This window comes from Nelumbo nucifera, chromosome 8 (genome assembly GCF_055504915.1).
Source record: "Nelumbo nucifera cultivar China Antique chromosome 8, China Antique-T2T, whole genome shotgun sequence".
Classification (NCBI taxonomy): Eukaryota; Viridiplantae; Streptophyta; class Magnoliopsida; order Proteales; family Nelumbonaceae; genus Nelumbo; species Nelumbo nucifera.
In genome coordinates this window covers 11,895,238-11,918,027 of record NC_142656.1, presented here as the reverse complement: position 1 = coordinate 11,918,027, position 22,790 = coordinate 11,895,238, and the positions used below count along the sequence as shown (strand labels likewise).

The 22,790-nt window shown below is 39.3% G+C and overlaps 1 protein-coding gene and 1 pseudogene across 4 annotated transcripts; one reads left to right on the top strand and one right to left on the bottom strand.

Moving 5' to 3' along the window:
* Window positions 1-107: 107 nt before the first annotated feature.
* Window positions 108-22,790, top strand: LOC104592275 (nudix hydrolase 20, chloroplastic-like). 3 transcript variants are annotated; one of them, XM_010251552.3, is made up of 9 exons: window positions 108-395; window positions 536-600; window positions 1,200-1,383; window positions 1,884-1,964; window positions 15,403-15,528; window positions 20,376-20,455; window positions 20,658-20,773; window positions 22,015-22,135; window positions 22,349-22,790. In XM_010251552.3, exons 1-9 carry the CDS (start codon window positions 108-110, stop codon window positions 22,416-22,418), a joined length of 1,131 nt encoding a protein of 376 aa, XP_010249854.1. In that variant the 3' UTR covers window positions 22,419-22,790. The 3 variants fall into 3 exon arrangements, with proteins under 3 accessions (XP_010249854.1, XP_010249853.1, XP_019052402.1); XM_010251551.3 differs by having other exon boundaries at window positions 21,997-22,135; XM_019196857.2 differs by lacking the exon at window positions 15,403-15,528 and having other exon boundaries at window positions 21,997-22,135.
* LOC148789629 (uncharacterized) lies at window positions 5,222-14,365 on the bottom strand (annotated as a pseudogene). Its single transcript, XR_016079428.1, has 2 exons — window positions 14,003-14,365; window positions 5,222-12,080 (listed from the first exon to the last, which is right to left on the bottom strand). The product of XR_016079428.1 is annotated as an uncharacterized LOC148789629 (transcript).

Below are 22,790 nucleotides of genomic sequence, written 5' to 3'. Positions count from 1 at the left end.
AATGAAAAAATGCCCATACAGAATGAAGGTTGTTTGGCCCATTTCAGTAAAAGATTGCAGCTGCCAGTTCGACACAGACTCGACCACTCAGTATTCTGTGGTGCACAATGCAGACAACTTCGGAGCTCATGGCCTGTAATCCTTTCCTCTCCTATCGGATCTCGATCTCTTTTTCCTCATTATGCAAAACTCTCTCTCCTCTCCTTCGAACCAGTATCTCATTTCCGACACGTTCGCCCCAGTTCAATCCGATAAGGTTTCATTCCCGTTCTATGATGGCGAATAGCTTCAGCTGGGACGACGTTTTCCGAATTTCACAAGCTGACAATGACTTGGATGATTCTTCAGACCTTCAAGGATTCTTCGAAAGGGTCAAAGCTTGTAATCGAGGATGTGTAAGTACTATCTCTCTTTTCATTGTTTGATTGTGTAGGTCGTTTGTATTTCTGCTATGAAATTGTTTTCTATTGTTGAAGGAGAGTGAATTCTGACAGTTGAATGTCGAATTTGTCGTTTTGTCCATATCTACTTACAGGAAAAGAAATCCGAATTCATCCCTTTTGTTATTGAGCAACAAATCGTTGGATATATCCACAATCGGTATGCACTTGCATCCTTTTGGATTCAATAAACTGAATCTGGGCTTTGTAGTTTACCAATTGGTGTTCTTTAATAAATTCATTACATTATTGATTTACCACCTAAATATCATATATCAGTATTGCCTTTCACTTGGTGTCTATTATAGTTTTCTTCATACTTCCCTTGGTTCACTTTCTCATCTACTTAAACAGTTAAATCAAAGTGCTTAAATAGCATTTTCTTTCCATGCCTTCAATTTCAACCCATTCCAAGTGTCAATATGTAAACGGAATTAGCTAGATTTGAGTTATCCTTGTCAGCAGCTCAAGTGACATGTGTTTTGCCTGGAAAAGTCATACATAGTTCCCTCTCTTTTACGGCTTCTAAAGAAATCTGAAATTTTCTTTTGTTTAAGGAAATTCCATTGAACATTGTTGTCTTTGGGGAGGGCTAAGAGAGTTTACCTCTCTCCTTGGATGCTGTAATTGTTGATCCTTTCTTTAATAAAGTTTCTATTATTGATTGAAAAAAAATCCATTTAACATTCTTTTGGCCACCAGAGTTTGGATATATCATGGATACACCTCTTCACGATATGATCATTCGATTGTGTGCAGCTTTGCAAACCACCTTAGGGAGTTCCACAATGTGTTTGACTTTCTAGAAGATAAATCCTATAGCAGTCACTTTGGTGGCTATATCACTCTAAACCCATCACTTAAGTCATCAGAGGATAGGACAGAAGCAGTTGCAGATGTAATTAACTGCTTGGGAGGGCTAATTCCAGGTACGCGGAATGAGGTACATATTGCGATTACTAAAATGTAATTCTCATGATTGTTGATTTTTCTAATGATACAAGTAGACTATATTCTATTGGAAGATAAATAACCTAACATTTGCATCTAATAATCTAATGCTTGTAGTCTTTTTATTTGAGAGATGCGCGTAGTTGTCTGCTTATGGTGAAATCTCCATCCATGTGAAATAAGTATAATTGAAAATTTCTAAAATCTAGCTCATTGAGTTTGAAATCCATGTGTTGTTCATTTCATGACCTTTCTAATTGCCAATTTCTAAACAAATAAGCAATTTAGTGTCCATCTTTCTGCCAATGTGAATGTGAAGGGTTTTCCGTTTTCAGTGAAGTTTGCATCTGTGGTTCCAATTATAATATATCTGAAATTTTCTCAGATCCAGTTCTATGGGCTTGTAATTCATGTCTTGTATTTCACAAAATATTGTGAGTTTGTATTCCATGTCCTGCATCTCACTAACTAGTGTACATTGATTCTAATCAGCTATACCCTGTCACATCATCATTTGGGAAGCCAGAATTTTTTTCGTTAGAACGTGCAGCTGCTCCCTACTTTGGCATAAAGGTTAGTTAAGTAAACACTATTCATAACATGATAGCACTTTACATTTTAAGTCAATGCAATTTCTTATAATTACATTTTAAGTCAGTACAAGGTGTACAGAATATATTGTTTGAGTATTGAAACTCCATTTTCAAACCCAAAACTTAGTAGGGTTTAGAGTTTCTGCTATATAAAAATATTTTCTTCACTCCCTTATTAGCTAAGTCATTGGCCACAGAATTCCATTCTCTTGGAATCCATTTGACTATGTTGGGGATAATCTCAGATTATATCTTATCTCATTGAGGTGGTGAGTTAATTTCCAATGGCCTTAACAAGCTCTATTTGCATATTTGATGACAATGACTTAAAAGGGACTGCATCCTTTTATCAATCCTACACCCAGTCAACAAAGCCATAACTTCAACTTTGACTGCACCAGTATCTCCAATGAGGTTACTATAGAACCAGTATCTCCAATCCCAGAGAACTTCCACCAAATTGCAAAATTAGCCATCTATTTGGGATTGGTAAGGGAGGGTCTTTTGATTGAGGGGTTCTGCAGTGATGATTGAAGGTCCTCATTTGGGTTTCTTTGGTTAGTATCAAGGGAGATGCCTTTAAACTCCATGGTGTTCAAAATCTAAGACTGAGATGGGTAAGCTATTTTGTCCTAAGGGCTTCAAGGGATGCCTCATACCTCTCCTTCAAATATCTGATTGTTCCTCTTCTCCTATACCCCCCATAGGGTTGCATGCCTGATTGATTTCCACTACAGTCTACCCTGAGAGCAAAGATGAACTGACCTCCACTGATGTATGAAATCCACGATGCTGCCCAAAGACATCCACTCCATCAATGTTAAAATCAAGGGAAAAGTGACAAAGTTTGATGGTTTCAGGACAGTAAAGCAGCAACTGTGGAGTTGTGTCCTCATCTTTCAATCACATGATATGGGCCTGTGAGGAAACAAGGCTGGTGGCTTGTTCTTTCATTTCTTTAATAGCCTGTCATAAGTGTTGATCCATCTTCTTGCCACCTCCAATGAAAGAAGCATCCTCTTGGTGGAATAAAAGGGAGCCTTAGAAGGGAAGACCTAGAATTTGGAGTTTGAAATGTCTTTCCTTGTTAAAGAAGTTTGGTGTAAGCCTATCCAACCAAGGGTTGGGAGTTTTTGTTGGGAAACTTTCCTGGAAAGAATCAACATAAGTGATTTGCTTCAAAGAAAGAGACCTAAAAGTTGTTTATCTCCTCATTGATGTGTTCTCTGTAAGTCTAATGGCGAGACTGGTTACCACTTATTAATCTCCTACCAATTTGCTAAAAGTATTTGGGAATGGTTTATTTCTTTGTTTGGATGTAGGCGAATCCCTCATTAAATGTGCAAAGCTTATTTGCTTCTTCTTCCTTCAGCTGGCCAACAAAAAGAGTAAGGATAATGTGGAGGTGTGTAAGGGCTGCTGTCTAATGGACTATATGGGAAGAAAGAAACTCAAAATTTTTTTTTTCAGACAAGGAAAGAAGCCTATAAAATATTCTAGAAGTGATTTACATGGCATGACTAAGCACTGAGCAGGGCAGCATGGCAGTCAAGAACCTTACAAAGTGCCAGACGAAGCAAAAGCAGATTGTATAACCCGGAGTACCATAACTGGACCCACTGGATGACCTTGATTATGAGATACTCTCTAGGATATTACACCCTTCAGTACAAGGCGATCAAAATGGCATGAATACACATGGGTAACTAGTGCCACTGTCACAGTGTTGGTGCCTGCAGAATCTGAGCATTGTTGAGCAGTATAACTAAAGATACTAAGAAAAACCACACCACACTCTACCATGTGATTCAATACTACTTATATTTTGGGAATTTATTTGTAAGATCCCCTTTTTGATAGGCTGAACTCAAGGCCAAATCTTGATAATGGTTTGAACCCAACCCCAAGTCCCCAAGCTACTTGTACTAAAAAACAAGCAAGCTTGATTCATAGTCACATTATAGAAATCTTATGTAGTGTTCCCATATACATCCTAAGATTACCTTAATAGTATGGTCGGATTTCCTAGAGAAGTTCTTAATACTGGACAAGTTATAGTTTGAGGAATGAACTTGAATACATGTGCTATCTGCATTTAGGTACAAAAGACAGCAAATCATTTGTTCCTATATGATAGATCCTTCAGGACATACTTCTTTGAGCTCCAACTTCCAAGATGAAAAGGGAGACAACAAATAAGAAATAGAAAACATTATAGAGATCTTTTGCTATTAAGGCCATGTCATAGATTTGTATTTGAAGAAATAGTTGCATATTCAATGGTTTCCTAATAAAGAAGAGGTGATACAAAGAAAAGCAATTGGATTGGTTTGCTCTTTGCCATCCAGGGGTGGATTCAAGCCGAGCCGAGCTGAATCCTTGGCTATTTGAGATCGACTCGCTGAAATTGTTCGATTCGAGGTAGAGACTTGAGCTCGAGCTCGGCTCGATTCAAAGCTCGCAAGTTCAAGCTCGGCTCAACTCGAGCTCAACCGAAAGCCAAGTTTTTTTTTCTAAAAAATAAAACTATACATTATTTTACATACAAAACATTAAGGAAGACAAGCCTAGAAGGGATCCAAAGAGCAAAAGAATTGGATATTAGGAGATTGATTCTTGAAGGAGATTTGGAGATAGTAGTAAGTTGGTTAAAGGAAGACAAGCCTGGTTTGTGGAAATACAACAATGAAAGGAAAAAATTTAAATGGTTGGCAAAGGATATTGAAGTTAAGTACAACTAGGTTAAAAGAACTGCAAATGCCTTTGCTGACAAGCTAGCTAAGCAAGGGGTGTATAGGGCTTCTTTCTAATTCTGTTTTTTTGCTTGTGGGGGAGTGAAGACAGTTTACCTCCCTTTGTTTGATTGTAATACCTCCTAATTAATTCCAATGAATTATTGATAAAAATTATTTATTATTGTACATATAAAAATAAAAATATACATATAAAAATAAAAAATATACATATAAAAATGTTTTTATTTTACATACAAAAAATAAGAATTATAAAAATTATTTACTATTATACAAAAAATAAAAATATTATATACAAAATATTATTATATATATTAAAAATTATTTATTATATATATATTTATATATGTATATGTATGTATAAAATAAAAAAATTATTTATTTATTATACTAGGCTTGATTAGGCTCACAAGCCTAACGAGTCGAGCTTCACTGAACTTGAGCTCGGTTCGATTAGCAAATGAGCCTATATATCAGGCTCAAACTCGGCTCGAAGCTCGATTTAAACTGAGCTGAGCTGAGCTCGAATAGCTCGTGAGAAGCTTGGCTCGTGGCCACCCCTATTGCCATTTGTACAGAAAGAATTCAGGGAAATCCAGCTCTGTCGACCCTATTCTCTAGTGCTCTCACACACACAAAGAATGACTAACTGTTTTGTCCATATGCTATATTAGCATTATTGTCATTTGGGAGTTCCCTACTTTTCCTGATCCTCTTCTGACCTCTCTTCTACCTCAATCTTTTTTAATAATCAATAGTTATAATTTGTTAATGATTAAAAAGAAGATGGCAACAAGATATAGCATAAACTAGAAATGCACCCATTAACAAGGGCCAACCTACATAGAAGTAGCTAAAACTAAAATCCAAATACAAAAGGGGCAAAAATAGGATTAACTAGGAATGGGAACAGGGTGGGGCGGGGACGAGGAGCCTCTCCCCATCCCCGTCCCCGCGAAAATCCCCATCCCCGTCCCTGTCCCTGCTAACGGGGACAAGGTTATCCCCATCCCCCTCCCCATCTCTGTCCCTACAAAAATCCCCATCTCCGTCCCTGTCCCTGTCCCTGTCCCCGCTGATGGGGACAAGGTTATCCCCATCCCCGTCCCCACGGGGATCCCCATTCCCTGTGATTTTTTATAATGTTTTGTTTTTGTTTTTTATTTTATTTAAAAAAAATAAAAATAAAATAATTAACATTTACAATTGTAGTAGAAAATATTCAAACATATTCAACCATATTTTTAAAAATATTAATATATAGACGTATGTGTACATATATACATATATAACGTATGCATACATATATACATATATATTAGTGGGGATCCCACGGAGTAGAGATTGGAGTCCCCGTAGGGCGGGGAGTGCTCTCCCTGTCCCTGCCCTGTCCCCAGTAACGGGGATGAAAATTTCCCCATCCCTCCGTGCGGGGGAAAAATCAACCCCATCCCTGCCCCATTCAGGGCGGATCCCCATGGGGATCGGGGAAATGGGGAAAATTGCCATCCCTAGGATTAACTTTGGCAATTTAGAAGGTTGGGTTTTGCCTCATGTATGGACAGAATTCTTGTGAAAGGGACTCCACCATGGTCATAGCATGGATACAAATCATATCACAAGGTTCATGGGCAATGGTCTCTCTGGGGAAGATGAATCATTTGCTTGACATAATCCAGAAGGTCAATACTAATGTTGGGTCCCTAGCTCTTGGTTATTTAGGTCCTTGGGAGGGGTGGACTGAATTCTGGCTTAACCTTTGGCATTTTTTTGACTCAGACCTGAACCCATGTTCTCATGCTTGTCAGCCTTTGATTCACCATTTTTTTTATCAGTAAGCATGGATTTTATTTAACTTTCGGATTAGAAATAGTTTATACAACTTAGTGATGGGAGTGATGATCCCATTTGAACCCTCTTTTCTTCCCTCATTACAGTGCAGCCCAAAATAATTGCTGTCTCAATGCCCCTTGTTTTGCTAGATAATCAGCTAGCCCATTTACACTGCTTTGATTCCATTTGAATTCAGCCTCAACCTCCTTTGCAATCTTTTCCACTTCCTTAATCTCATGTTTAAACATCCATGGGGTATGGCTGCTGTTTGTAGTCTAGGAAATGACTACTTTTGAGTTCCCTTCCACTTCAATGTGCCTGTATCCCATCTGTTTAGCTAGCTTCAAACCTTGTAGTAGTGCCAAGAGTTCAGCCTTCAACAAGTTCCCTGTTCCAATCGGTCCTAAGAACATGGCCAATATCCTCCTTTCAGAATTCTAAATTCTCCTCCTATGCCTGATAGTCTTGGGTTTTCAATGGAGCTCCCATCAAAGTTCAGTTTCACTTTATTGCCTCCTAGTGGTTTCCACTCCATCTTATCTTGTCTCTCACTCTTGATGACTATGCTACTTCAGACCAGTTTCTTAGAATGTCTGCGATTGAAAAGACTTGAAAGCTTTCTAAGGATTTCACCCAATGAGCTATTTTCACCTTGATGCTATCAATCACTTCCTCTACTATTTTGATTTTTTCCAAGAAGATCTTGTTATTCCTTTCTTCTTACTCCACCCAACATATTGTTGCCTTTGTTGCTTTCCACATTACCATCCCTCTTTTCTTTCGTCTTAAGAAGTCATAGTTAAAGAGTCCTGCCACATCTTGAAAGGGAACCCACCTGCAACCAAAGAGAGTACGAAAGAAATCCCAAATTCGAAGTACAAAAGAACAAGATATCATTAAGTGAGGTAGAACCTCACCACTTTCCTTACACAAAGAGCACACATGAGGAGAAAGGCACGTGTATGGCCTTCTTCTCTACAACATATCACAAGTGTTTACCTTGCCAAGGAATAATTCCCAATAAAAGGCTTGAATCTTCAGGGGGATAAGCTTGCACCAGATTTCTTTCACGGGGAAATCCCCAGCTAGACGGTGGGGGGAAGCAAGTACTTTGAAGAAAGAAGAGCAAGAGAAGAGGCCATCTGAAGAACCTACCCAAATTCTAGAGTCTTTCAGCGACGAGTCCAAGTGAATTTGCCCTAAGAGCAAGGATTAAAGTATCGGCATCGAGTATCGTATCAAACAACTCGGATACGGATATGCTTTGGAAACGCATGGATACGGACGAAAAATATGAAAATGCATGGATACGCTAGGAAAATACATACAAATTCTGTAAATACAATAATATCATTAAATTTAATATCAAAATAATCACAAATAGTATATAAATACATAGGAAATGTATATTTTAGTGATATATATGAAGAAATATATTATAATTAATATATCAGGATGCATAGATATCATATAATTTTATTTATAATGCATCAATCAAGAGTCCAAGGCACTAAACATATGCACCTATTATATTTTAATTATTATATAAATTATTTTTATTTTACTATTTTAATTTTTAACATTAACAAAAAGTTAGCTAAATATTAAATTCTCAAATACAAATTAAAATATTAATTAATAAATTATAAAAATCTAATCTTAACTTAAAGTATATCAAATTTTTTAAAATTTATAATAAACATATCATATAAAAATTCATAATTTTTAATTACTAAAATAATTATTCCTTTATTAATATTTTATTTATATAATTTTTCTAATATGAAAAATAATTTTTTGAAATAAATGTAGATTAATGGATTCGATAAATTCAATTTAATGTTATATTCTTAAATATTTTATAAACTATATTTTTCTTTTTTATAAATAATAAATATATTGTTATTACTTATTAATATAAATTAAAATATTAATTAACAATTTGTAAAAATATATACAAATTTTAATATACATATCATTTGCAAATTTATAAATTTTAAGTATTAAAATAATTATTCTATTTTTAATATTTTATTTGTAGAATTTTCTTGATATTAAAAATCATCTTTTATATAAACATGGATTTGATAGATTATTTATTGTATTAGTTTATAAAATACTGTTTTTGAATATTATTCTTTTGAAATTTTAGTTAGAGTTGTTAAATATAAACATGTGCTTTTTTGTTTAAATCGCATGTAGAGACAAAAGTTAATAAACTTTATTTTATTTTATTTACTATCACAAGAATAAACGTGGTTTAGCGGCTTAGAATCGCATTTATGGTGCAAGGCTCTGGGCGCACTCTGGTGATCCAAGTTCGAATCATAATGCCTGTAGTTTTTTATAGAGAAACATTGCATATCGATGCGTATCGGCCAATACAGTGCGATATGGGCCGATATGCATTTGTATCGCTATGATACATACGACTCACGGGATACGCTTCTGTTCATAGCGTATCTCATATTTCCATAAGGCCGATAATGATACGATACGCCCCGTATCGGGTGTATCGTGTTGATATTTAAATCCTTGCCTAAGAGGTCTAGTAACCGAATTAGAGATTCACACTCATTTTCCCTTAGTCCCCTTTTGAAGCCCAAGTTCCAATTCACGCCATTTGGACATGGTGTTCCCAAAATGGATATTCAGCCTTTGATTTACCATTGCACCAAACAATGTCTCATATTCATCCAAGGCCCAAAATTGGGAGGTCAGTGGACCTTGGTAGCCAGCTGAATGAGCTGTTCACCCTGGCTGTTAAGTCCCTAGCCTCTCTTATATGATGTCTCAATGGTTAATGGCCAACTGAGTATTCTGTCATCCATCCAGTGATGAGCTAAGAACTGTCTTCCACCTTCACTCTCAAAATCCAGAGAGCACAAATCTAAAACCATATATAAGAGCCATGATCTCAGCATGCACGGAGTTGTCCTAGCCATTTGGGCTGGAGAAGACCATGATTATATTGACATCCCCAACCCTAAAAGCACCACCAACTCCAGAGCATCTTGGGTCCTCCAGGGAGCATCCGTTGAAGTCAAGCTTTGCAGCTCATTAGGATGATGGTAACCTGTTTGCAAACCCTAGAGCTTGCAATAAGCCTACCAACCTCTGACAACCTGGCTAGTCAAGATCTCATTGAACTAGTCCCTCGTCAAGTTGCAGAGTGCCACTTGAGACCAGATCTGAGATGTTGTCATCATTCTGTCTTTTACTAGAAAAAAAAATCCAAGCATATGTTCCTATCATATGCTCCAAAACATTGAATGTTATCTATCTACTAAAAAAAAAAAAACAGTGAATGTTATCATGCATCTACACATGATTTCTCCTTCCTAGTGGAATGAAGAGAAGAAAGCAGGACTAAACAGGGTAGGGATTATCTCCCTTAAGTTCCTTTAAGTCAAGTAAGCCACATAGTCTTCCCAGCTGTGAAGCACCTCTTTCTATTTCCATTGCTGAATATACCCTTTGCCCATATTGTATTCCTATATCTGGTCTACAATTTGAAGATTTCAGTGGAGGCCATTGGATCTTTCTTCCTCCATTTCCATTTTAGTTGGTGTTTGATTATTCTCTTTTCTGATGCTGTTTCTTCTTTGCACTTTCTTTCCATACCAATATGTGTGTGTGTGTGTGTAGATAGGTAGTCCTAGAATCATGTTTTGATGATAGGAAATCATGCAAAACTAATTTGGAGTTTATTCCTTGTCTGTTTGGAAGTTTGGAAAGAAGGAACAGAAGAATTTTCAAGGGGAGATCAAGGAGCTGGTATGACCCAGAAATTTGACACGCAGTTCACAGACTTACAACAGCGTTCACACACTCGAACATCAACAAAAGAGACTAGTATTCATTCAGCAAAAAACATTGACAGTTGGTCGGTTCTTCGAGAGACCGCCGGCTCTCCCAAACACTCACAATATTCTTTACTAAAAAAAAAACATGTCACCCCCCATCCCCCAAAGCCCCTTCTTATACTCTTCTGATAGCATAACTGACTCCCTCTATAAATGCCCAGCTGGCCTAGTTATAAATGCCCAAAAACTCTTCTTATTCATAACTGACATAGCTATAAATGCCCCATGTCTAATCATGCTGCCTTTTCTTTCTCCTAGCATACGTAAGGTTAACTGGGGGCCTATCATTACCCGCCACCCAAAGTTTAACCTTGTCCTCAAGGTTAAAATGAGGAAATTGGTCTCGAAGCAAGTCCAAAGGCTCCCAAGAATCTTCAAAATCAGGCAGGTCCTGCCAATGAATAAGCACTTCCAACCAGTAACTCCAGGCATAGTGGATGGACGCACTCCGTGCAAGGCAGCAGGATATCGGAGCTTTGCAACTCTTCCAGTCTCTGAATAAAATTCCTTCTTTCTTTGAAAGCTAGACCTTTTCAATCTCTTGACTGCTACCCTTGTTCCATCAGGAAAAAACCCACTATATGGGCCACCAGTCTTGGCATTTCCAACAAGACGGTTACCTTCACTGAAATTCTTTGTAATTGGCCTCAGTTCCTCATTGCTGAAGACTTTCCCTGATGGGGTAACTGATGCAGATGTTGATGGATTAGATGCTTTGCGAGACCTTCTGCGCCTCTTGCTCTTCCTGTATGCAAGCAACCAAATTACAACAACCAAAGTTGTGCAAAGGATCATCCCACTAACAGTTGCAAGGATGATAAGATACTCCTTGTGGCGGCGCAGGTGGTAGCATTTGTTCTCTATATCAAGCATACAAATGAACTCATGAGAGTTGTTGCATCTCTCACCCACAAGGGTTGGTTGGCCATTAGTCACCGATGTACAGGTATTGATTTGATTAATGCCTTTGCATGATGAATTGGAGCAATTGGAGTGAAATGGTGCCCCAGGGGAGATGGACTCATTCCAATGTGTTGCATTGTCAGACCATTTCCAACTAAAACCACCTGTAGAATTGAAGCCTCTTCCTCCAACCTAGCAGCCTCTTGTTGTATTAGTGCAGAGTTTTCCAGCAAAACTTAGTTCCTTGGCTGATGTCAGTGTTGCCAAGTGCCCATTGTAATCCCTACATCGGGACTCTGATTCATCCCGATAACTAGAGTTTTCTATCAGCCCAAAACACTTGCTCTTATTTGGACTGATTACCGGCAGGTCTCGTAAGAGAGCGGAGAGCACCTCGAATTGGCGACAATATTCCTTAACAGTAGAAGACTGATGTAACGAGAAGAGCTGCTCCTGTAAATTCCCCTCCTGAGTCGATCGAAAACGTTCAAGGAGAAGCTCTTTGAATTCTGCCCAACCACGAAAAGGTCGCCGACCATCTTCCCAGTAATACCACGCCAATGCATCGCCCTCTAAACAGACAACTGCAGCTCGCAGACGCTCTGCTGGAAGCAAGCCATTAATCTCAAAATAGCACTCCGTGCGAAAAATCCAGCCGTCAAGATTTTCCCCATCAAAGATAGGTAACTCCAACTTCCGAGGAAGTGAATCAGAAGTATGTGAAGGGATGAGAGATCCATCCTATGGACGCCCAAAGATTGCGGAATAAGGGGCGAATTTCAAAAATTTTATCTCTCCCTTCAACTGGGAATCGTATTCCCCATTTAGAAAATCATATTTTCAAGGATCAATCTTGAACCATAAACTGAACCAGATCTGAACCAAAAGGAGTGGGAGAGGATTATACCTGATACGGAGAAATACTATCTCCCAATGGAGGTGTTCACGCCCAAGGAAGGATCCAAAATCTGCTCCCATTGAAGATGGCGCAGTGCAGGGTGGAGCAGAATCAGCAACGTTCTTCAAAAGAACTTGATCCTTCGTAAGGATCAACTAGACGACTTGAGTACAGCTCCAACCAATCTTTTCACAAAAGATTGAAATCAAGATCCAATCTTGATTGCTCCCAAGAACTGGAGATCGAACTGAAGGAATGGCAATGGCAGGAAGGTGGCGGCAGGAGAGAATTCGCAGTATGCAGGAAATCTCTCAATCTCTCTTTCTTTAAGAGAAGAATGCTGTTGATGATGTTGTGTAGTAGGCTGCCGCCCCCTTCCCCTTTTATAATCTCAAAAGGGATCAGCTCCTAATCAGATTAGGAGCTGCTAATCCAAATCATATTTGGGTTAGAAGTCCCTTAGTGATAAGGGATAACCCTTATCTTATCTGCAGATAAGATCAGCTGTCTCCTAATCTAATTAGGAGGTTTCCAGATCTAAATCCCATTTAGATCTTGGACTCTCTGAGTGGATAGGGTCTAAGCCCAATCCTTTCAGCTGACCCTCTTTAGAATTCGCCCCCCTTTAAATGACTGATCAAATCAGCCCAATTCGAAATGGGCTTAAGGCCCATTTAAGGTTATGTACTCAAAAGGCTTCCAAATTGCTGCCCAGTTGGGCTTCCTTGTATGGCGTGGGACCCAAGCATTGATCTACACATCAGCCACATGGGTTCGGCCCAGCCTTTGTTACAAGGCCTGGCCGAATACACTGTTAATGACAGTGCACCCCCTGAAACCCATCAAATGGGCTCTATGGGCCCAACACTTACACTAAGTGGTCCCTGGGCCAAGCCACCTTGTAACACCCAGGGACTGTGGGCAAATGCAAGATTAGCCCATCAGGTATTATCCTCAATGGTCTTACACTTAACCTCTCAGCCCATAATGATCATACACTGCCCGACAAGAGAGGACCTCTCCCTCGGCTACAAGGAACAGTGTTGCACTCTCCACTTATATGGATCCCGGGAATTAAAACCTTCTTGCAAACAATTTAGAAACCATACATATATACTTTTATATCTTATATAAAATATATTTTGCAAAACAAATCTCAACGGTTGAAATCGGCTGCCGGCAGTCTTGGTTTCCATCAGTGAGAGTGCATCCCCGATCATTACCTTTGTCCGACAAAGGGGCTGATCCTGTCACTATGATCACCCACTCAGATGAATTCTCGGACTGTCCCAACATACCCAGGTTTTGACCCCCTCTAAGGATCTCACTGATTGGTACATCAAAGACAGCCCAATCCGACACCTAGTGTAGTATCATAATCGAGTCTAGGGGTCGGGTGTAACTTTCCAGTTTTGCCCATCAATCTCCAAGGTCCAGGGCAATACTGGAAATCTGGTCCAGTTCAAAGATTAAATTAATCCTACACTGTATGTGCCTAGGGTCTCACCCTGGCAGCTGAGACAAGCCACCCCAACCGACTTGGTGGCACTACAGTGTCAGCCTTGTCAGGATAGGTCTCCCCAGACCGACCCACTGGCTGTGAACATTCTAAACTAACACGAGTCTCATTAAGTGTCCAGTTTAAGGGTATTACACAGAAACATACCAAGGGAACATGAATCAAATATGTATCTTTATTCATTTACAATAAACTCATAAAGTACATCATTTTGATTGAAGCTAAGGGCATACAAAACTGTCTAACAGTATGTTCCAGGACTGACATTGAAGAAGACGTCGGGAAAGCTGCACTCTTCCCTTTGTCAGCTGCACAACTTGATGCGACTAAAGGAGGAGCAATGTCAGTTGTAGACAAAGGAGCTGAATAGGCCTGTTGCTGAAGCAACAAATCAAAACGTCTCACCAGATCTTGAACGCCTCTTTCGAGAGATTGTACCGAGTTCTCCAGGGACGAGATCTTCGAAAGTCCAGCAGCTACCTTATCTGGATCGAGTCGCTGAAACTCATTACGTAAGCCATCCATCTCCAAACGAAATCCAGAATGCAGAGAAGACTGGCATTCTTCGAAACCCTCCACCTGCGATGCCACTTCCTTAGCTGTCACCATGGCCGAGGAAATACGTGCTCTGATACCACTGGTATGACCCAGAAATTTGACACGCAGTTCACAGACTTACAGCAGAGTTCGCACACTCGAACATCAACAAAAGAGACTAGTATTCATTCAGCAGAAAACATTAACAGTTGGTCGGTTCTTCGAGAGACCGCCGGCTCTCCCAAACACTCACAATATTCTTTACTCAAAAAAAAAAAACATGTCGCCTCCCATCCCCCAAAGCCCCTTCTTATACTCTTCTGATAGCATAACTGACTCCCTCTATAAATGCCCAGCTGGCCTAGTTATAAATGCCCAAAAACTCTTCTTATTCATAACTGACATAGCTATAAATGCTCCAAGACTCTTCCTATTCCCTTCTGACCTCCTCCATAAATGCCCCATGTCTAATCATGCTGCCTTTTCTTTCTCCTAGCATACGTAAGGTTAACTGGGGGCCTATCAGGAGCAAAGAGAAAATTGCTTAAGAAATCAGCAACAAGATCCTGGATTGGGTTCTACCTTTACCTGAACTTTTAGGGATTTCTAAAGAAGAATTTGGGGTGGGATTTTGGTCAATCACAGAACTGGATGGTGGTGGGAGTTGATTTGTATTCTGTTTGGTTTGTGTTGGTTTTTCCTTTCCTTCTGGGTGATCTCTCATTACCATGCCTGACTGTAAGATCTTTTTTCCTTAAAATCATGCAACAATTCTTGAAAAATTAGGAACCATATGCTTGTTAGTTCCCAAGGGAAAACCACTAAATGAAGCATTTTGTTGAAAAGATTAAAGATATATATTTGTGTGCTTGTTTACCTCCAAATTTATTAATTGGCACATGCCATCCTTATTTTGGGATGTAGATTTTGTGCTGATGGTAAATTAGGTGCTTTACTTTTCTTGTGAATCACATGTTGCATCTTAGGGTCAAGGTCAACAAGATTTATTCTTTTGCTTCTTTCAAGTTTCAGGGATTGATTCATGTGATGTCTGTAAAAATTTGTTTTCTGTATTTCTTATCTCTTATATGTTTCTTTTTTGGTATTAGGTTTATGGCATCCATATGAATGGCTATGTCAATAAGGATGGAAATAAGTTTCTGTGGATAGGAAAGAGAAGTGAAGTGAAGCCAACTTTTCCCGGGATGCTTGACCATCTTGTTGCTGGTGGACTGGTCTGGAAAAAAATTATTTTGATTTTTTCATGTTACCAGGACTAGTTCACTCCCACTTATTATATTGTAATCAAAATTTTTATTGTTGTTTTCATTGTGCTACACTTACTATTTGTGTAACTTTAATAAATATAGAAACTTCCTATAGTATTTGTGGTTAGAGTGGAGAAATACGATGCAAACATTGCTTTTGAGTGGAGATAGATATGGTCTTACTGGTTTCACCAAGATTAGGACCCAAGGGATCTCTCTGTTAATCTGTTTCCAACACATTGGGGGGTGCGCTATAGAAGTTTGAGATTGATTTTGATTAGTTTTTTTGGGCCAAGTTAGGGCCAGTCTGATGGAACTCATGATTGAGGAGGCAGAAGGCAGGATCAGATGTCTATAACAAGCCTCACCACTCCTTACATTGAAACACTTGAACCTGCAACTTTATTTGTCTTTTGGTTGTAATGCCTAGTTACTCATTATAGAGAAGGTAAATTGCAGGAGCATTTATAATACTCACAAGGTCCACCAGTTTCTCCATGGAACACTTAAATCTGCTACTTACTGAATGGAGAGGAAGAAAGTCCTTATCCAGAGAATCCCGTGGTCTGGAACCTGAATGTGTAGATCTCTGAAGAAACAAATAGTCATTTGCAAGGTTAGATTTGTGTTTTTCCATCTTGTTAGAGTACACAAAACAGGGGTATTTTGATCATTTGGGTTTATCTATTTGAGAGTGAAAGGTCTGTTTTGTTTAAGTTTAAGTTATGTGTCCCATCACTTATGAGGGACAATATGGTCTTTCTTGTAACTATGTTATTGGAGATAAATACAAGTGGGTCAACTAGAGAGAGGACTGATTTTCCTTTACTGGCCAAACCCTTCTTCTTCTTCTCCTCCTCTTCTTCTTCTTCTTCTTCTTCTCCTTCTTCTCTACTGTAACCTAGGACTAAATAAGGTTTTCACATGGTATCAGAGCCTTGAGAGAAGGATGACCAAGTCTGCAGTGCCATTGAAGAGGAGTAAGAGATGATTGAAAAGGTACTGGAGGGCCACCACCATCAAGGTAATACAATCCACCTGCCTCATGCCCTCCACCAATCTTCATCCCCGTCTTGAGATCCTGAAACACACAAGAAGAGGGACAAAAGGTTATGGAACAATTAAGTGACTTGGTTAATCTACTAACGGACATAAGGTTAAAGGGGAACTTGGGGACATATAAAACAGATGATAAAGACAAGGAGAGATCAACATCACCAACACCACAGATGGGAGATGTAGAACCATTAGCAAGAGTAACTGTTTGAGATGCGGAGGACCGAGAAAGATAAGAAAATACATTAGGAGTCCCAGACATATGGTCCGAGGCTCCAGAGTCAATGATCCAGTGTGAAGGCTTGGAAGCCAAGCAAGCCATACCTGAATAGGCAAGGGTAGCTGTGTTCTGCTGAGAAGATGTCTGAAGGAACTGCTCATATATTGCATAGGGTACACTCACCATCTCCTTCCCAGAAACACCAGTAGATGTGGAGGGGATTGGGTCAATTTGCTGACTTTCAGTAGCTGTACCACTACCCTTAGTCACAGCATGGTTAGCCCAAGTGTTGGGTGGACCATGTAAATCATAGCAGAAATTAACCGTGTGCCCCTCTAATCCACAGTATGTACACTTCCTAGGGGCATTACTTCTTCCTTTACCACGACCTCCCCCTGAGTCCCGACCTCCACTCCGGCCACCAGCACGGTTAAACGTGGGACCACCACGGTTACCTGGAAGTCCACGACCACCACCACCACCTCTATTTCCACGGCCTCCCCCTCTAGTCACCACAAAACCAGATTTGTCTGAGAGAGAAGAATGCTCTATAGACTCAATTGATGTCTTCCTAAGATAGGCAAAAACTTCTTCAAGTGAGGGAAGAGCAAACCCCCCTAGTATTTGTGCTCGGACAAGCTCATATTCAGCCTTCAAACCTACTAGAAACCTTGTCACATCAAGTTGCTCACGCTGTTGTTGCTGAATATGAACATCCCATGTCAGAGGATGATACACATTGAGCTCATTTCGGATATTCCTTAGACTTGCATAGTATTCCTCCAAGCTTTGACTGCCTTGCTTCAGATTAAAGTACTCTTGGTACAACTAATACACCCTAGTTGTATTGTCTTGCCCGGAATACAGTTTCTTAGCATGGTCCCAGATTTCTTTAGCTGTATCTAGGAACATAAAGTTCACGCTAATTTTTTGTTCCATGCTGTCCTCACGTCCTGTTTTCTCATCAATCGGATGCCCATGTCCATCCTTGGAAGTCAATCCCCCTTCTCAGTGTTGTTTCCTACCTTGTCTTCGTTTCCTCTCACCCCAAGAGTCTTTGGATGTGTTTGTTTTGTTCAAAACTTGGGGCCTGGTTTAGACTAGTTAGATGCACGAGCTACTAAGTGTATCTTCCTTGGCTACTCAAGGACTCAGAAAGGGTATAAGTGCTATAACCCTAACTTCCATAAGTCATTTGTGTGCTCCGATGTCACCTTCTTTGAATCGGTTCCTCTTTTCTCGGATATTGTGGTTTCTTCTCCTTCCCCCGTAGTTCCTCTTCCCGTCCCTATTGCGGATCTCCTTCCTGTGGTTCCCATTCCAGTTGCAAATTCACCTCCCGTGCTAATTACTACTAAGAGGCCACCAATTAGACAAGTGTGTATACTCACAGAAGAGCACCGGCCCCTCCTCCAATTCAGCCCTCGTGGATAGATCTTGTCATTGCTTCTTCTCCCTTGGACCTTAATCTTCCTATTGCCCTGTGGAAAGGTAAATCACTTGTACTTCTCATCCTATTTCACACTATGTTTCAGTTGCTCACCTTTTTGCTTCTCGTTGCAACTTTATATCATTGCTATCATATGTTTCCATTCCCAAGACTGTCTAGGAAGCCCTTACCTCCCCAGGGTGGCGGCAAGCCATGGAAGAGGAACTCTCTGCTCTACAACACAATCACACGTGGGAACTCATTGCTCTTCCTCTTGGTAAGCATGTTGTTGGGTGTAAGTGGGTCTACACAGTGAAGTATCTTCCAGATGGCAGTGTGGAGCAATTGAAGGCCAGGTTAGTGGCCAAGGGCTATTCTCAGCTGTACGGTGTGGACTATATGGAGACATTTTCTCCTGTGGCTAAAATTGGTTTAGTTCGGGTGTTGATTTCATTAGTTGCTATGTATGATTGGCCTCTTGTGCAACTTGACATAAAAAATGCTTTCCTACATGGTGATCTCATTGAGGAAGTGTATATGGAGCAACTGCCAGGGTTTGTTGCTCAGGGGGAGGATGGTAAGGTTTGTAGACTCAAAAAGACAATTTATGGACTGAAACAATCTCCACGTGCATGGTTTGGCAGGTTCAGTGAAGTAGTGAAAGACTTTGGGATGAAACAGTGTCAGGTAGACCATTCTGTGTTCAGCTATGACTCAAAAGATGGGAAAATCTTGCTAGTGGTGTATGTGGATGATATTGTCATAAATGGGAGTGATAGTAATGGGATTGATAGGTTGAAGAAATTCCTATAGGACCACTTCAATACGAAAGATTTGGGTAAGCTGAAGTACTTCCTGGGAATAGAAGTTGCAAGGTCAAGGCATGGAATTAACTTATGTCAAAGAAATTATGTTCTTGACCTACTTGAAGAAACAAGACTATTAGGTGCTAAACCAGTAGAGACTCCTATGGAACTTAATATCAAGTTGAGTGTTGATGCAGGTGAAGAGTTTGATGATCCTGGAAGATACAGGAGGTTGGTGGGAAAGTTGAATTATTTGACTATTACTCGACCAGATACATCATTTGTTGTATGGTGAGTCAGTTTATGCAACATCCTCAAATTCCTCATTGGGAAGCGGTTCTAAGGATTGTTAGGTGCCTGAAGGGTGCTCCAGGTCGTGGTTTGCTATACCAAAGTGGAGGGACTCTTGAAATAGTAGGGTATACAGATGCTGATTAGGCTGGTTCTATATCAGACAGGAGATCAACTACAGGGTATTGTACCTTCTTTGGTGGCAATCTTGTAACTTGGAAGAGCAAGAAACAAACAGTGGTGGCAAGGAGTAGTGCAGAAGCTGAGTACAGAGCTATGGCTCATACCACATGTGAACTAGTATGGTTGAAGAACTTGCTACAAGAGATGGGATTCTCGGTTGACAAACCCATGAGATTATACTGTGATAACCAAGCTGCTGTTCACATTTCTTCCAACCCAGTCTTCCATGAGAGAACCAAGCATATTGAGGTCGATTGTAAATTTGTGAGAGAGAAAGTGATAAGTGGAGTGGTAATCACATCTCATGTGAGCTTAGGAAATCAGTGGGCATATCTCTTTACAAAGGGATTGTCTCGGGGCAGAGTAGATTATATTTGTGACAAGCTAGGACTATATGACATATACTCTCCAGCTTGAGGGGGAGTGTTAGAGTACACAAAACAGGGGTATTTTGGTCATTTGCATTTATCTATTTGAGAGTGAAAGGTCTGTTTTGTTTAAGTGTAAGTTATGTGTCCCACCACTTATGAGGGACAATATGGTCTTTCTTGTAACTATGTTATTGGAGATAAATACAAGTGGGTCGACTAGAGAGAGGACTGATTTTCCTCTACTGGCCAAACCCTTCTTCTTCTTCTTCTTCTTCTTCTTCTCTACTGTAACCTAGGACTAAATAAGGTTTTCACACATCTAACCAATATGTGGGTTGCAGATGCTGATCTGAGCAATTTGCTTATTGTGTTGATGAAGGTTTTTATTATTTGAGCATATTTGCATTCAAATTACCACCATTTTCTTGAGGTTTATGTTATCTGCATGGTAAATGCAGCCCCATGGGATCACATGTAAAGAGAATATTCTGAAGGAATGTGAAGAAGAAGCAGGACTACCTAGATCCATTTCCAATAGGTAGAGTATAATTTCCAAGTTACTATTTCATTCATTTTTCCTTCTTGAAATTCAAATTGACTATTAAAGAACCCTAAAGGTGGACTTTAATTTTAAAAGTTGGAACTTTATTGATATCTGATTATCCATTACTTTATTTTAATATGTTTATTTTCATTTCATGCATAATTGGGATGATGTGTATGTAATGCTTGTGTTGCAGAGCTGTCCCAGTTGGTGTTGTTTCATACATGGATATCAATGGTTATAGTTTCAAAAGAGATGTCCTTTTCTGCTATGATTTAGAACTTCCTGATGAATTCATTCCAACAAATCAAGGTAAGTAATTTTAATCGATGCTCTTCTTTCCCCATACTATGAAGGCAGCTCCCCCCCCCCCCCCCCCCAAAAAAAAAAAAGAAAGATAATTAATTAATTAAAGTAGGAGTAGGAGGTCTAATCCATTAGGTAGATTAAACAGAAAAAGAGCAAAAAGTTTTAAGCCCATTGGGATAAGGTTTCCTTCTATAGCACATTATAAATTTTCATGGACCGCCGGTGTTGAGTTTTAACAGCAGGGAACAAGAAAGAGGCACAAGCAGCATTTAAATGACCAAAACCAGAAAAATATATGCCATATTACAGTAGTTGTTAACTTTATTGTTACAGCCTTGGGCCTGGCCTAGTACCTCCCCTCCATAGCAGTTTGGGCCTTTTAATCCCACTTCTTGCAAGGGAATCAAGTAAGGAAATAGCCACTCTGGGAACCCACCTGAAAGAACTATTCAAGTAAGTAGCCGGTGCTTTATCTTCGCTAATAAGAAATCCAAAGGCTTGATCTCCATCAACATCGAAAGTCTCAGTTAATCACTACAATATCACCTTCAACCAGTGTTTTAGAAGTGCAAAGGCCTTCTAGTGCATAATGCATAAGGTGCAAAGCAAGTCACGCGCCTTTTTGAAGCAATACACAAATTTTTGAAAAAAAAAAAAAGCAATACATAAAAAATGCCAACCTGAATTTTAAAAGAAATTAAATGTTCTAGAAAGCCTAGTGGCTCAAAATAAAATGCATAAGCATAGCATATAAAACATATTCAAAGTGAAAATGTGGAAGTGAAAGAAAACATATGCGGATCCTATTAAAGTGCTTCAACCACTCAACAATTCAAGCATGTGAATGCACTAAAGGTAATTTAGAAGTTGATAAACTATAAAGGTGTAAGACACATAATAATCTCCAAAAAAAGAACAAAAAAAGACATTTAAAAAGGGTGTGCACCTTGGCTGAGGTGCAAGGTGCACCATGTGCATGCCTTTTGAAAGGGGCTGCACCTAGGTTTAGGATAGATGCATGCCTTAAAATGTGCCTAAGCCTTTTAGAACACTGGTTCCAGCCTGAAGAAAAGCCAATATTTAACCCTAGAAGAAAAGCAAGCAGCTCAGCCCTTGAGGAATTGCCTTCTCCCACTGGACCAGAATGGACACTTTAGAATATTTTGGTTTCAGACTCAGTTTTTCTCTTTTTTTTTTGTTTACTTTTTCTCAATAAGATATTTCAGTTCAACTCAATGTTACAGATGGAGAGGTGGAAAGCTTCAAGTTGGTTCCTGTCACACATGTCATGAACATCATCCGGAGGGTGGAATTTTTCAAGCCAAACTGCTCTCTTGTCATCACTGATTTTCTGTTTCGACACGGGTATGAGCTTTCCTATTTTCCCAATCACTTGTTGCATATTATCATTTCAATCAAAAGAAGATATCCAAAAATAAAGTTCTCCACTTCTCCTTAACCACCTTTTTAGATAACATGTTGAAGGGAAAGTATGTATAGTTTTGGCAGAAACCAGTTCATGAAAAGTTCTTATTATCTTATTTTATTTTATTTTATTTTATGTATTAATGCATGCAGATACATCAGTCCTGAAAATGATGGCTATTTACAGCTGCTACAGAGCTTGAGGAGTGGAGATTGCTCCTAAATCTACTCTTTTTCTTTTGTAGTCATTTGTTAGTCCCTGTTTTCTTGGTATTTTTCTTGTAGTCATGATTTGGAAGAGGATTCTGCGTAATAAATTTTCAATATGCTTGGCCAACATGAAGCCTTTTCCAGCCTCTTTCTAGAGTTTTGCAACATTTCCCAAATAATCTGTACTCCTAAAGGTAATTGCATGACTTATCATAGGTAATGAAGTGCGTTTTTCTTTGAACTTTGAAAAAAAAATCGAACTCAAATTTTGTTATGAACCACCCCCAATGAGGTTGAACATGGAAAGCTGCAAACTTTGGAAGCTTTTCCACATTTGAGTTTTTCTTTCTAAACAAAGTACAACATGTACTTATATTTGGTGGCA

What these genes read in the sequence shown, in the direction of transcription:
- LOC104592275 (XM_010251551.3), top strand. Translation starts at nt 108, where the DNA reads ATGCAGACAACTTCGGAGCTCATGGCCTGTAATCCTTTCCTCTCCTAT. An exon ending in AAGCTTGTAATCGAGGATGT is followed by an intron (nt 396 to 535) that starts GTAAGTACTATC and finishes ATCTACTTACAG; the next exon opens with GAAAAGAAATCCGAATTCAT. An exon ending in GTTGGATATATCCACAATCG is followed by an intron (nt 601 to 1,199) that starts GTATGCACTTGC and finishes GATTGTGTGCAG; the next exon opens with CTTTGCAAACCACCTTAGGG.